This window comes from Lichenostomus cassidix, chromosome 20 (assembly GCF_008360975.1).
Source record: "Lichenostomus cassidix isolate B80296 chromosome 20, HeHo_3.0, whole genome shotgun sequence".
Lineage (NCBI taxonomy): Eukaryota > Metazoa > Chordata > Aves > Passeriformes > Meliphagidae > Lichenostomus > Lichenostomus cassidix.
Window position 1 is genome coordinate 8,357,919 of NC_139500.1, and position 13,995 is coordinate 8,371,913.

The 13,995-nt window shown below is 43.8% G+C and overlaps 1 protein-coding gene across 2 annotated transcripts in view; it reads right to left on the reverse strand.

The window, feature by feature from the left end:
- The window catches only part of EYA2 (EYA transcriptional coactivator and phosphatase 2), an 84,639-nt gene extending 72,088 nt beyond the window's left edge, over positions 1-12,551 (reverse strand). For both annotated transcript variants that reach the window (XM_085078904.1, XM_085078903.1), the window contains exon 1: positions 12,468-12,551. In XM_085078904.1, the coding sequence (XP_084935030.1) occupies positions 12,468-12,532 (65 nt within the window). In that variant the 5' untranslated portion in view covers positions 12,533-12,551. The remainder of the gene's footprint in view (positions 1-12,467) is intronic.
- Positions 12,552-13,995: the final 1,444 nt, after the last annotated feature.

The following is a 13,995-nucleotide window of genomic DNA, read 5'->3' on the forward strand; positions in this document are numbered from 1 at the left end:
CGCCAGATTGGGTTTCAAACCTAGTTCTCCATGAGGTGTTGAGCAAAGGAGAATTGGCTGCAAGCAGGACAACACAGGCCTGGTGGGTTTTGTTTACTGTGCAGTTAAAGGACCACTGAATGATTAATGAAGGACTGACAGCTTCTTTGTAGAGCAGCAGACAATATTTTGGGGCAAGACTTTGGCTTGTCAGGTTAAGCACAAAAATGCTTACACAGAGCTCTCTCTCCTGAGCTCACTGATGCTCAAATGACTTTTCTAACTTGCTTCCCAGGACAAGAATATAAATGTAAGGCTATCTTGAGGAGAAAAAAGCAGCACAAGACAATGTTAGCTTGCCAGCAGAGCATCTGGCACATCAATACATGTGATAACACCAGCACCACACGTTCATTACCACCTTGTTAGCAGCTACAGGCAAATCTTCAGCAAGATCCCTCTCAAAGTAAACCTAATTCCACTGAGAACAGCAGGATTCTATACCCTCCTCAGACAAACTCGGCCCTGCACTTTCCAGGCTCTTCCTAGGCACAGAGCTGCCATCATCATCATCAGGAATGACAAGTGGGTCATAAGGAACTGAACACGTCTTCCTTTGGAGAATAAATAAGGGTAAAAATGATGCCATGCGAGCTTCAAGTTCATGTCTGAAAAGCTCTGAAGACGAACTTATTGAGAAAATTTTAAATGTTATTTAAGCCTTGAATGCATGATTAAAAACAGAGGATGGCCACCATTTGATGGCAAGATCATGTCACTTGTTTCTAGCACTTTAGATATGAATATTAATAGAATACAGGCAAAACCCTCCCAAACATTAAAGATTTGGCCTCTGGAGAAGCAGGGAAGAGGAAAGGTCCCCTACAGCAGCCTTTCCAATCTTCAGAGCAGTTACAAATTTACAGGCAACTTAAAATAAAAAAACACACTTGAGAAAACAGATCTGGGAAATGTAAGATCCTGAAAATGCAAAAAAATATGTCCCTCATTCAGGAATTCATGTAAAAGACAACACATTTCACAGCCAGCACATTACCATACAAGTACAACTAGATTTTCAATCAAAATCACTCCTTAAGCATGAGTCAAGCACAAGCTCAGCTTTTCATGCAGGATGACTTGTGCCCACAGGATCACCTGTTTAGCCTTTCTGCATCAACTCAGAGACTTTTGAAGAGGTGGATCTAACTTTAGCACTCAGATCTCTTACCTCAGGTGTGAGACAGCTGACACCTTCTGTGTCACCCTTCCCTCTCCTTCCCTGTCACAGGATGCTCTAAACCTGGCAGGAATTCCTGCTGGGCAGAAAGTGCCATCACAGCCTGATGTGATTTTATAAAGGGCTGATTTTGTCAGGCTCTACCAGGTGTCTGCACAGGTAGAGCCTGACAGGGGAAGGCTGAGGGCCTGTCCTGGGCTGGTTCCATCCAGCTCCAGCACAGACCCCAACAGGAGCTGTTTGAGACTGGTGGCACCTCTGCCAAAAGCAAAATCCAGCATGGCAGGAAGGAAAAAAGTGAGAAAAACAGCCACAGCTCCCGGAGAAAACAGGCTGGAGCTGGATCTCCTGACAGGAACTGCAGCCTGCAGAGAGCAGGGGAGAAGTGTGAGGAGAAAGGAGTGGTAAAAAGGAAATGCATGCTCTGACTGCAGGCTCTCGCTCCCCATTCCCCTGGGGGAGGTACAGGAATTGGGAATGAGGGAGTGAAGTTGAGCCTGGCAAAGGGGGTGGGCAGAACTGTTTTAGTTCTTGCTTATGTTTCTCACCATCCAGTGCTATTGTAATTGGCATTAAATTAGTATTCCCCGAGTCGAGTCTGTTTTGCATGTGATAGGAGATAGTAAGTGATCTCCCTATCTTTTTCTTGACCCATGAGCTTTGCTATCTTATTTTCTCCCCTGATCTGTTGAGGATGGGGAGTGGGTGAGGAGTTGGGTGGACATCTGACCACTGGCCAAGGTCAACCCACCACACATACAAGAGTGTTTCTTATTCACTCAGTGCTCTGATGGAAGAATACACCACAACTGGAAGAAATGCAGCAAACCCCATAAATTTCCTTTCCAGTAATCTCCTTCTGACAGAACATAAAATCTTCCATATCTCCAACTAACCATAGAACAGCTGAGATTAAATCTCACCAGTAGGAAACAGAACCAAGGCCTGGAGTCTGCAGGACATGCCAGGGCTTCCCCTGCAACATAAACACCTTCACCACAAAGCTGTTGGGCACGCTGCTTCCAGCATTTATGTTGTTTGCTGCAGTGCTCACTTCTAATTTCTAACACCATCGGAGTCCTAATGTTGAATCATTACTTCTATCATAGACATCCACTGCAAACACACTTCCTGAGCAACTTTTTGGGTTGTACTGAACATGGGGGAAGAGTAAAGCAGAAAGCCCTCAAGAAGCAAGAGTGCTGGTGCTGCTGCAGGGTCAGCAGCTTGTTTCTTAAGGGAGAAGAGACTGAAATCCTCACTTCTCTCTCCCTGGATTGTGATGGCTCATGCTCACACCAAGCTGCTGGAAACAGCAGTACTGGAAGGACAAGAGCAGAGTTAAACTTTTGTTGCTGCAGCAAAGGCAAAGTGAGGATACCACACCAGTCCCCAAGCACTGGAATAACTTTCTGTTGGGAAAAACGACTTGTCAAGACACTGATGTGGCAGAAACACTGCGATCTCTGCTGCCAGCTCTGAGCTGCAGATATTCTCCAGCACCTTTTCACCGAAGCCGCGGATTCAATCCATTCAACACTGTGATAAAATAAAAAAGCCATCAGTGAGCAGAGTGTGAGGGTTTTTTACCAACCCAGCTCCTCCTGCAGCAGTCAGCAGGATGCAGTACGTGCAGCTCAGAGCAGAACGGAGTGTCAGCCTGGGTATTGCTGCTGTCAGACTCCTCCTCTGGAGTCCTATCGAGTGACTTTCCTCCTCAAACGTGTCCTAATGAATTCCACCGAAGCCTGCAGGTAAAAGCCTTCCCCAAGCGTTCTGCCCTGATTGATAGCTTTAGAGCCTTCCTTCACACCACTTCGGCTGCTTTCCAGACCTTTATTTTCCTCCTTTTTTGTAACAGTCTCCAACAGGAAGTTGCACTTGGTTTTTTCACTGTACTTTTCTCTTAAAACTGACATCTCTGCATTGTAATGAAGGAACCCCTGGGTATTAGTGACAAATTAGTCACCAGCTAAAGAATATTTTCTTTTCATTTCTATACCAGGTGGAAGGTATTAAAATCTCTAGAGGAATTTCACCTACTCTGCTACAATAAATCATCACACAATTTTCTTTTAAAGGGACTTAATTTTACTACCTCTAAAACTTCATCACTGCTAAAATAGTCTTGTGAACTTGGTCAGGGAGACTTTATCATAAACACCCTGTATTTAATTTTACTTTGAAAATAAATGTAATTTCACTTCCATACTTTAAATGGTATTTTTAAAATATGGAATTATTCCTTTCGGAGAGGAAAGTCCATCTACCTATCATAGGCAGAAATTAGCAGAAAAATATTTTCCCTTCTCTGTTTAATTATCTTAATAAGGAACAGTATTAAAAAATCTCCAGGAGACACCAGAAAATCTGTAAGAGAAATAGACATCTTGCACTGACTATTCTTTGCTGAAGAACTTGTAAAGTAGCAACCAAAATACAAGGAAAAACACTAAAAACACTTAAGTACCTCACTGAAGCCACAGACCACTGAAACACAGCAAAATATTCAGTGAAGGCAGAGATTTGCCATTTTCTCTTTTTTTTTTCCTAGACAACAGTAATATTTTAGTAGTTATGTATTATTAAAAAGTTGATTCTCAAAATGTTTACTTTACAGCCATGCAGATTATCTGTCATTTCAGTAGGGTTTTCTACTTTATAAGGCAGATAAATTTCTAGTTTAAAATTAAAACTGAATACCAGACAAGTAGTAGGCTTACAGCTTCTGATTAAATGGCTTCACATTCCTTTACATGCTCATCATCACTAAGTTAATTTTTCAGATTATAATAGGTCCATTAAGTAACCCAGCAGAAAAACAGTTCAATTTACAACTGAAAGTAACACCAAGACTAAGGAAAATTTCAGACTCCTGCCCCACCAGCAAAGGAAGGGCAGGAATGTGTCTATCAACAAACACAGTACACTAAGTCTACATCCAATTGTTTCTTCCTCTCTTTGCCAATAAAAGAGAAGAGCAGAAGATCAATTAAAAAGCAGAAATGTAAAACCAAAGCGTTAAACACTACTAGATACTTAAGATCACAGTTTTTCTGGTGAGTGCAGAGCATCACTCCCCCACTTCTCCCGGGGGAGTTCAGCTCCAATAATTACTTTCTGTCTGCTCACAAAGTTCAAGTTCAAAACAATATTCATTTTCCACTTCCTGTCCTAGACCAGGGCACAATGCTTCTGTGCATCGTTAAGCAACCACCCTGCTCCACCGCAGACGTGGTTAAACTGCTGTTGTGATTGAATAATCCTGATTTTTGGGGACGAGGGGAGCGCTGGGGGAAGGAGAAGCCCTGGGCTTTACCAAGGAAAGCATCGAGCTCCAACATAAATGCATCTGACTGGTAGCAGCAGCATCCTTTATTACATTCAGCTAGAAATCAAGCATTTGTCTGCACACTCCACCCCTAATTTGCAGGGGGGAGTAAGTGGTGTTTCAAAGCTAATCTAGCCCAGAAGTTTCGCTGCATCTCAAATATTTTACAGAAGACTCACTTGGCTTCCTTAGTCCCCCTCCCCATCTATTTCTCTTCCCCAAATTATATTCATCTGCAGCAGTAAACAGGAAGGATGGTTGCCAAACAAACAACATGAAATCACACATAATAGGCAGAATACGCCTTCCTTCAAACCACAACTTACAGTTTTCAGGTGAAGAGACACTGAAGAGGGAAAGACAGCAAAGGTCTGTGAAAGTGGTTCTACAGAACATAATCTTGCACTGCCTTGTACAGGGTTACACACATTTACAGCATTGCTGAATGATTATGTATTTCTGGTCAGAGACCTAAGCTTGCCTCCTATTCAGAGAGAAATGAACTTGATTAAAAACAAGATTGCTCTAACATAGATATTTACATAACAAGCTACCAAGGCTAAACAGAATAAGCACCTCATAATTTTATTTCAATAAATAAAAAGAAAAATGGTGTCTGCCTTATCTTCCTGCTGCACACCTAACTCCACCAACACACTTAGGAGTACAGGTCAGATGTGATCCCAAGGACTAAGTCATACCACTGCAAAGTTTTGGTGCAGGAGGTTACAACCACCTCCCTCTCGGGGACCTTCCCACCCAATTCAGATTTATCAGCTTTTTTAACTGCTGCTCGAAACCTTTGCAGATTGCAAAACGGCCTTTGAGCGTGGATAGCACAGAAGGATGTTGATTCCCACCCCTGTTTTGCACGGAAAAAGTCAGCTGGACTTGCATTGGCAGCAGTTATGACGGGATTAAAAAAAAAAAAAAAGTTTAAATATACACTTTTGCAACAAATACAGAAGGTTTAAAACTGCTCCCACTCATTTAGGATTCAACCTCAATTTGAGTCAAATGACTGGGAAGTGCAGTGAGAGCATGACTGGATCTAATACCCATAGCTGAACACAGGGAAGGAGAAAATTTATGTATTTTGCTACAAGCATTAAGGCTGACTTACTCCTAACTCTATCTCAGTGAAGAGGAGTAGTATCAACACAGCACTTACCAAATGTAAGCTAGCAAAACCCATGGGTTTATAAATTAAAACATAAAGTCAGCCTACCAAAAAAAAAGGAAAATTTGGATACAGTGAAAATAACATTCACATGTTTTACTTTCAAGTGTCATGTTTCAGAAAAAAATGGTGCTTTTTAGTTTGTTAAAGGGTGGAAAAAAACATCTCTCTTCCTCAAATAAAAAGTATTGCTCAATTTTAGATGAGATTTTGTCTTGTTTCAGCCACAGTAGTGGGGGAAAATAATAAATTTGCATAGTTCACAAAAACGAAGTACACATTGTCAACATTTACTGAGAGTAAAGTATTTTGTAAATACATTTTGATTTGAGTTAGCATCAAAGAATTGTCAAATAGTTGCAATTACACTCTAAGGATGGTAACTGAGCACAGCAGTCGCAAGGGGAATCAAAACTAGAGATACAGATCTATATTCAAAACTGATCAAAGCTATTTCCAAGTAGCTGCAGGACAATTACCCAGCAAACAGCCAAATCAAATGTCATCAAAAGACACGATTTGCAATAGATGGAAAACTTGTCGCTAAGACAGCTGATGAGACTCTCTGCATGGTGCACAGACAGAGCTGTAAATAACTGGGGCCCCCAGACTGCTCTGCTTACTCAACCTATTTAAAAAACAAAAACATTTCAGATGCCTGCCCCACTTTCCCCTCGCTGTTTCTTGTGGGTGCCTGAGTAATCCTAGAGGCATTGCCAGTTTTTAAGGCGTTTGCTGAGTTTAAGAAATTTTCCCCACTGTCTTTGTTTGGAAGCACCTGGCTGTCCTGCCCTGTGCAGTTTGCCCTTTCCAGCACAGACACATCAACCCTCCGTGGGTTACTATCTGGGCTGACTAGATTAACTAATATTTTTTGTACGTAGGATTTTTTTTTTTTTAATTTCGCTGGGCTTCTCTCCTTCTCAAAAGCAGAGATTGCACATGAGAATTTCTGCACAACCAGGCTGAACGTCTAGAGTTAGGTGTTCAACCAAACAGCACGAACTTACCCATTTTCTCAAACCCTTCTGCACATCTAAGAAGGGGCAATTAAATCTGGACCTCCTTTGATTACTGCAACCCATAAAAGTAGGAGCAGCCAGCAGAGAGAAACCCTGTTTGCAGAGAGACATGGCTCGGGTCAAGTCTGCAGTCTGTAACGCCGCTTTACGTAAAAACATCCCCAAAGAAGTCTATTATTGTTAAAATAACTCAAGACTTCCATTTCCCTGAACTATTAAGTTGTAGCAAAGGCAAGCTGAGGCTGTACCACACATCAATTTCCTCTCCAAAAAGCAGAGGGGAGATGAATGACACCAGCATTTCATGCAGCACTCACGCAAAGATACGGACGTGAAGAAATCTCAGGTTTGTAACCAAATACTTTAAACCTTCATTTCCTTAAGAGGAAACCCACTGGGAATAAGTTAGAAGTGGGCTATCATCAAGGAAGTCTCCAACATCTGAACAACAAACTTCAGTTCTGCCAGTCTCTGTGCATCAAGAACAAACCCTTCACCTGCTTTTCAAAATTGCTAAAGCCCAAATCACATCCAGGCTCTCACGGCCTCGAGCCCATTTGCACTCTTTGTATTCAAACCTGGCAGCAACAACAAAAAAAAAACCCCAGCAGTCTTGCAAATAACAAAATCCCACACCCCAACAAAACACGCACCCTGCTTCTACCAAATAAATGTCAGTCAACAAATAGGCACAAATTTCACAATGGCTGAGGTCATTCCCTTTAAGTCATTACGGCTTGTGGGTGAGTTTTCCTGGTGGTTTTAACATTGGTTTCTGTGATTGCAGCTATGCTTATTTATGCATTTAAGGCGTATGATCTAATACACTTAGGTTTAACTACTTCATTCTTTTGACATTCTTTCCAAATTATAAAAAGGATTCTTGGTGTTTTCACTGCCTTGGTAAAGCAACAAAATTGCTGTCCACATAATTTCTTAAAAATACAGAACAGAGTAAGTACTTGTTGAAAATAATTCAAAGGAAAAAAACCCCTCTCGCAGACATTCCCTCCTCCAAGATAACACTTATTTTTGTTCTCTCTCTCCTTCTGAGGGAACTTACTATTTTTTCAGAAATAGCTGTTTTTGCTGGCTTTTAAAAAACAATATCCAGGCCTTAAGAGTGATTCAGCTACAACTTATAATCAACACAGTAGTTAATCTTTTTTTTTTTTAAGCCCTTCTATTTTTGCTGTTATGCTTTTAAAAAACTGTACATTTGCGGTATGCTTCAGTCACACTGCATCTTCCACAGCACTTTGAATTCTACAATAATGCTCATTTTATTCAACACCTTCTGGTTATTATCTACCAGGGTCCTTGCTTGATAAAAATCAAGGTGGCAATTTTCTTCCTTTTTCTAATGGAAATTTAAATTATCTTCTCCCTCCAAGGCACAAAAAGCCCAATGAGCCCCCACCATCCAAATCAGGCTGGAGAAGTTCACTGACATGTAGGAAACATTCAGAAACATTTTCCAGAAGCTGAAATGAAAATTAAAACTGTGCACAGAGATGAGTGTGCACATCTCCCTCCCAATACTGCATGCAGGGTGTCTATTAGCTCGCATACAGAAGTCACACTAAAAGACTTTAAGTAACCTTTTCTAACTTGAGGCCATGGATACTTGTATATTCCTGGAGTCCCTGATTCAGGTCTGTATGTCCAGGCATGTTTCTATCAGCAGCATGAAGAGTGGAGAACACCCCACAAGCTCTGTGGAGAGAGAAGAGCCCCATCCTGTGCTGTCCTGCAGAGGAGGTGTCACCTCTGGCAGATCAGCATCACCACCAGGCACAGCTTCCTGAGCCCAGCTCTGACCAGCCACACCAACAAACCTTATCCACTGGCACAAAAACACTCTCAATTCTGTAAAATACCTCCACTTAGAGCCACGCTGTAAATCACAACAATGTCCAGGTTCCTCTCCCCCCTCCTGTCCCATCCTTTCCAAGCCACTTTTTCTAATGGAACCCTCCACAAATTACAACAAACCTCCCCAAATTACAACAAACCTCCCCTAAAATTCCCCATAAACCTTACTGCAACCCTGCAGCAGACTTCTGGCTTTCCACAGAGCCTGTGTACCTAAAACCACCAGGAAAATACCTTAGCACGGCACTAATGAAGCATTTTCCGGACACAGCAGAGGTGACAAACAGAATGAGAGCAAAGCCAAGATGCCATCTCGACTTCAGGCAAACAACCTCTACTGACCTCTGGCAGCTCCCACACACTATTAAACAAAAAGTATTCTCTCCATGTTAATGAACCATGTACAATCTAACAGATAACGCTGATGTTAAATAAACATGTTTATATGTGACTCCTAAAGCCAGGACTTAAGCAGCTGCAGACAAATAATTTTAAATGGGAAGGATTATGCCCATGTAATCTTTCTCATCTCATTTTACACATCTTTGAAATAATTAAAATACATAATTAAAGCACAGGCAGAAAGACTGAGTGAAAAGAGGTTTGACTATTTTCAATTAAATAGTCACTCTGTGACACACTCGCTGGAACCATCTCAGCAGTGAACATTATTTTGGATCCAATTTTCCTCTCACACCTCTTGCAGCAGTAAATCAAGAGCAACTGAACAGCCTGACAAAGAAAGGAATTGGCTCAGGTTTTGGATGCTGTGATAAAAAAATATTTTGCACAAGCCCTAAATCCTTATTCCTGCTTTCTCCTCTCTGCTGCTTCAAACCTTGAGGAGGACCAAATCTACTTGGAAATGGCAGCATCTCCAAGAGAAGCAATTATTTGCATCCTAATTGAAGGGCTTATCCTCACCTGATTAAAACAAGGTGTTTGTTAAACATCATTACTTGAGTTAAGATCTGCAAATAAAGATGAAGTATTGTTTTAAGAATCTGACTGCCATGAACAATTGTTTTCTGATGGGATCTCTTAATGAACAGTCCCAACCAGGATGGTCTTGCTGGCTTTTCAGCAGAAAAGGAAGGGAAAGAGATTTGACAAGTTCTCCCTATTCATACCAAAGCGAGCAAAATGCCAAGAGGTTTGGGTATTTACATTTTTTTTCCATAGACATATATATAAAAAAAAACTCGCATTTTTTACTACATTAAGCCACCAAAAAGGAGGACGTATTTAAGCCTGAATGGCTTAACTTTAGTATACACCACTGTTTGTAACTCTGAATATATTATTGTTCCTGTTTTTCTGTCCTGTGCAGTACAATGTGAAATTTAATTAAAAGAACCTGATTGTTAATCCAGGAGACTCCACCATACACTAATCAAATTTGTATTACCCGTGCTGTGAAAAATACACATATACAGGGTAATTAACTATACACTGGAAATGGCAGTATGAGATTTCCCTACTTGGTTTACCAAACGACCCCTCCACTTACAGGATATATTTGAAATCTTCGTATTAAAACTGCAGTGTTCCACGGCTTATGAAAAGTATTTGAATTTGCAACTTCATTTAACAGTTTGTCCCAAATAAAAGTTACCCCAACCAGGCAAAATTAACTCAAAAATACTTTCTTAGCATTCTAAGAACTTCTGCTAGTTTTCACGGATTTATAAAAGCATTTTTCACTGCCTAAGTAATCTTAACAATCATTTCCACAGATTAGGTCTAACAACCTGTGAATTTATTGCAGAAGGAATTTACTGCAAGGAATAATTAGTCTTCAGCACTGTTCATGCTTGTTCTCCGGCTGAAGACACCTTAAGACCATCTGGTTACTGCAAAATTTGGCACAGGAGAAACAAATCTTACTGAAGAGAATTATAGCTGATTTCAGAATAGCTGTTTTACTACTACACATCATAAATAACAGTTGGGAAGACAGCAGAAAATTACTAACGTCTTTAATTGTTTTCTTTGTCAGCAGTGTGTACATATCCACACTGACACACAAACACAGCCACGCAGACTTCAGCCTGGAAATTAAGCATGCAACTAATATTTGCAGGATTAATAGCTAAATTGTTACATTTTCGGAAAAAAATAAAAAGAAAAGCATATTAACCAGCTACAAACAACAACACAGCAATAGGCGAAACTCTTCAAGTGATATTGTGACATCAAGTTCTTTGTGTGAATACCTGAGTTTAATTCCTTCTGATAATTCAAGGCATATCCGCACACACCGTGGAGTTGAACGTGGGGCTTATTGTTGGAGGGGGAGTTACCAACAACATTTTTATTTCTCCCTAATGAAGCTTTCCTAATGGAACCTAAGACTGCCAGGGTTGTGAGATATTTGAAACAGGAACCCATTTCAAAAATTGCAACCAAATAATGGTCACAAGATTAGCGAGTCATGGGAATCGAGTCTCCGGGTGCTGATTTAAAAGAAAATGAGCAGAGGGGAGTGGGCTAAACAAAGCAAAGCCAAACAAATCGATGAGCGTAAAACCAAAAGCATACACCACTTGTTATTTAGCCAAACGTTTTGACCTGTTGGTGGTTGAGTAGAAGAGGCACAAGAGTTACGTGGACAATTTGACTCTGTAACTGCACAATTCAATTTTACACCATACATTAAATTTTTTTTAAGAGTTTTAGGTTAGAATAATTAAGTCAAGTTATCAGCTGCTGTGCCATTTCAAGTGAATTTTCAAAACATGCTTAAAAAGTTTCTGGAATGTCTCCAAAGCTGTGAGTACTGATTATTTTCAAGACATTTGTACTGCAAGTCTTTCCTGCTTGCCTGTGTTACATCTGAGGCCACACTATGCCTTCAACTTCAAAGCAGAAATATAAATTCAGCTTCATTAAGGAATAGAAACAGTTTTCCCACGTAAAAAAGGAATGATGAGAAAGAATTTTTCCTGTCTGAAGCAACAAGTAACAAAATAATGCAATGCTAAATGTATGAAACTATCTAAGGAGCATTAGTTTAGACATCGAACTACTAGTTTAAATGTATGCCATCTTCGGTGGACCAGATTGCCCTAACACACACTGATGTGGACTAGCATAAAGAAATTTAGACATGCTTTCTCAAAAAATTGGGGCAGAGGAAGGGGAGGGACCCTTCTACAGATAGCACTGCAGAGATAAGAAATTCTCAGTAAATTAATAAAGTCCACAAGAGAGATTAAACAATAAACCATTCCTGCCAATGCCTTTAACGGCGCTCAGGGATGCGTGAATCTGATACTGCACCGAACAGAATTTCTGTTAATATTTGATATAGACCAATAAACTGTTTATTGGTTCTCTACATGTATTTTAGCAATAACAACTTTATACAAGAGAAAATAACACTATTTGAAATGTCTGAACAACAGTAGCTGTATACCATGAAAAATTTCCTTTAGAGGCCAGACACGGCTCAAGCACAATTTAACACTCAAGAAAGTTTACTTAAACTGCATAAATCACATAGAAGTTTTCCTCACAGAAGCAGCCGCGGGAAAGTGCATTGGCTCATTTTATTTAAACGCGCACTTCAGCTTTTAAAGTAATTAATAAGCGGGGCTCGTTTGACGGTAAAAGCGAACCGCTCGCTGCGCGGCAATTAACTCCCCCTGCTAATTGTCGCCCGCAGCTCCTCACGCAGCCCCGCTCCGCCACACCGACCCCGACGGGCTCCGCGCCCCGCGCCCCCGCCCCGCACCCGCGCAGCTCTCCCGCTCCTCGGCGCTCCGCGGGCGGGCAGAGCCCCGCCGGCACCCCGCACCGCAGCGCTCCGCGGGCGCGGACAGCCCCTGCCCCACTCACCGGCGGTGCAGCGCGGAGCCGCGGCGCTGCGGAGTGTGCGCGCCCGCCGCGGGCGCAGTGAGCATGTGCGAGGCAGGCGCGCATGCCCGCGGAAGGGAGCGGAGCGGAGCGGGGCGGCGGCTCCGCGCTCCGCGCTGCGCCCCGGGCGCGCCCACCCGCCCCCTCCCCGCCGCGCCTCCCGCCGGAGCCGCCCGCAGGCTGCGCGGAGCGCGGAGCGCAGCGCCACGGCCGCACGGCGGGACGGCGCGGGGCTCTTCGCTCGGTGCCTCTGACCTGTTGCTCGCCCGGCACGGCCGACCCTCCGCCCCCCGCGGCAGCCCGGCCCCGGGGCCGCCGGTCCCTCGGAGAGCCGCGGGCGGTCCCCGGGCCGCCGCCGTCGAGGCGCACCTACCGCACGCGTGGGGCCGCGGCGCGTCCCGGAGCCCGCAGCGCTGCGCTGCCCGCGGTGCCGGGGCGGAGGAGGAGCCTGCCGCGGCTCCCGGGGCCGCCCGGCAGCCCCCCGGTGCTGTCACGGAGCTGCCCGCGCCCCCCGGGCCGCAGGGAGCCGCCGCTCCGGGCAGGAGGGCAGCGCTCTCACCGGCCGCAGGTACGCGCTGGACGCGCTGTCTCCGCCCGGAGCTACAGCTTTATGCGTGCGTGCTGTAAGCGCTCATCGAGCTGCAAGTCCTTGGAAGAAATTCGTCGTGTAGAGCTTGGACCCTTGAATACCGTGTGAATACCACTTTGGATGTAGGCTCTGCTTCCATGAAAACATTTTCAGTACAGTCCTTGTGTTACACATCTCTAATGACAATTTTAAAATAGCAATTTGAAAGGAAGGGGTTTTGTTGACATCTGTTTTGTCTTACACATACAGTGCCACAGAGCCCTGGGTCCTGCAGACCTGCAGGAACAGCATCACTCGCACAAGCGACCCTTCTGCACACACAGAGCATCACACAGCTCCTGGCTCCCCAGAGGGCAAAAGCCTGCCCATAGATCCCATCACCTCAAGGGAGACAGAATGGCTTTGTGGCCATACAGAGGTGCTGTCCCATGTCCCATGTCAGCACAAAACCAGAGGCTGTCTGGCATGTGCCCCTCGTGCTCCTGCCTGATGTGCTGGACACCTCCATCAGGCATCTCCATCTGCTCGTTTGCACATCCAAGAGAGGGACAAGAGGCACCTTCAGATGGTTTATGCTGGGAAGATGGGGCTGGGACATCCCACTGCGTGCATCCTCCCTGAATCCCCCTGTGCTGAAACCCCTGAAACCCCACAATCAGCTGCCCCTTGCCCATGCTGGCCTCGTCCCTGCTCAGGTACCACATAGTTGCCCCTTCCCACCTGCATACCTGCTTGCTGGGGATGCAGCCTGGCCTCAGCAGCACTGGAGTGTTTCATTTCCTCACCCTGCTCTTCCTCTCTATTCCCCTTTCTCACCAGTCTGGGACAGACTGCAGCTCTCCAGTTCTGTCTCTCCAGCACTGGGGAGGCATCGGAGGAGACCTGCAGTTCCTTGCCCCAACGGCTTTTATTACACCTAGC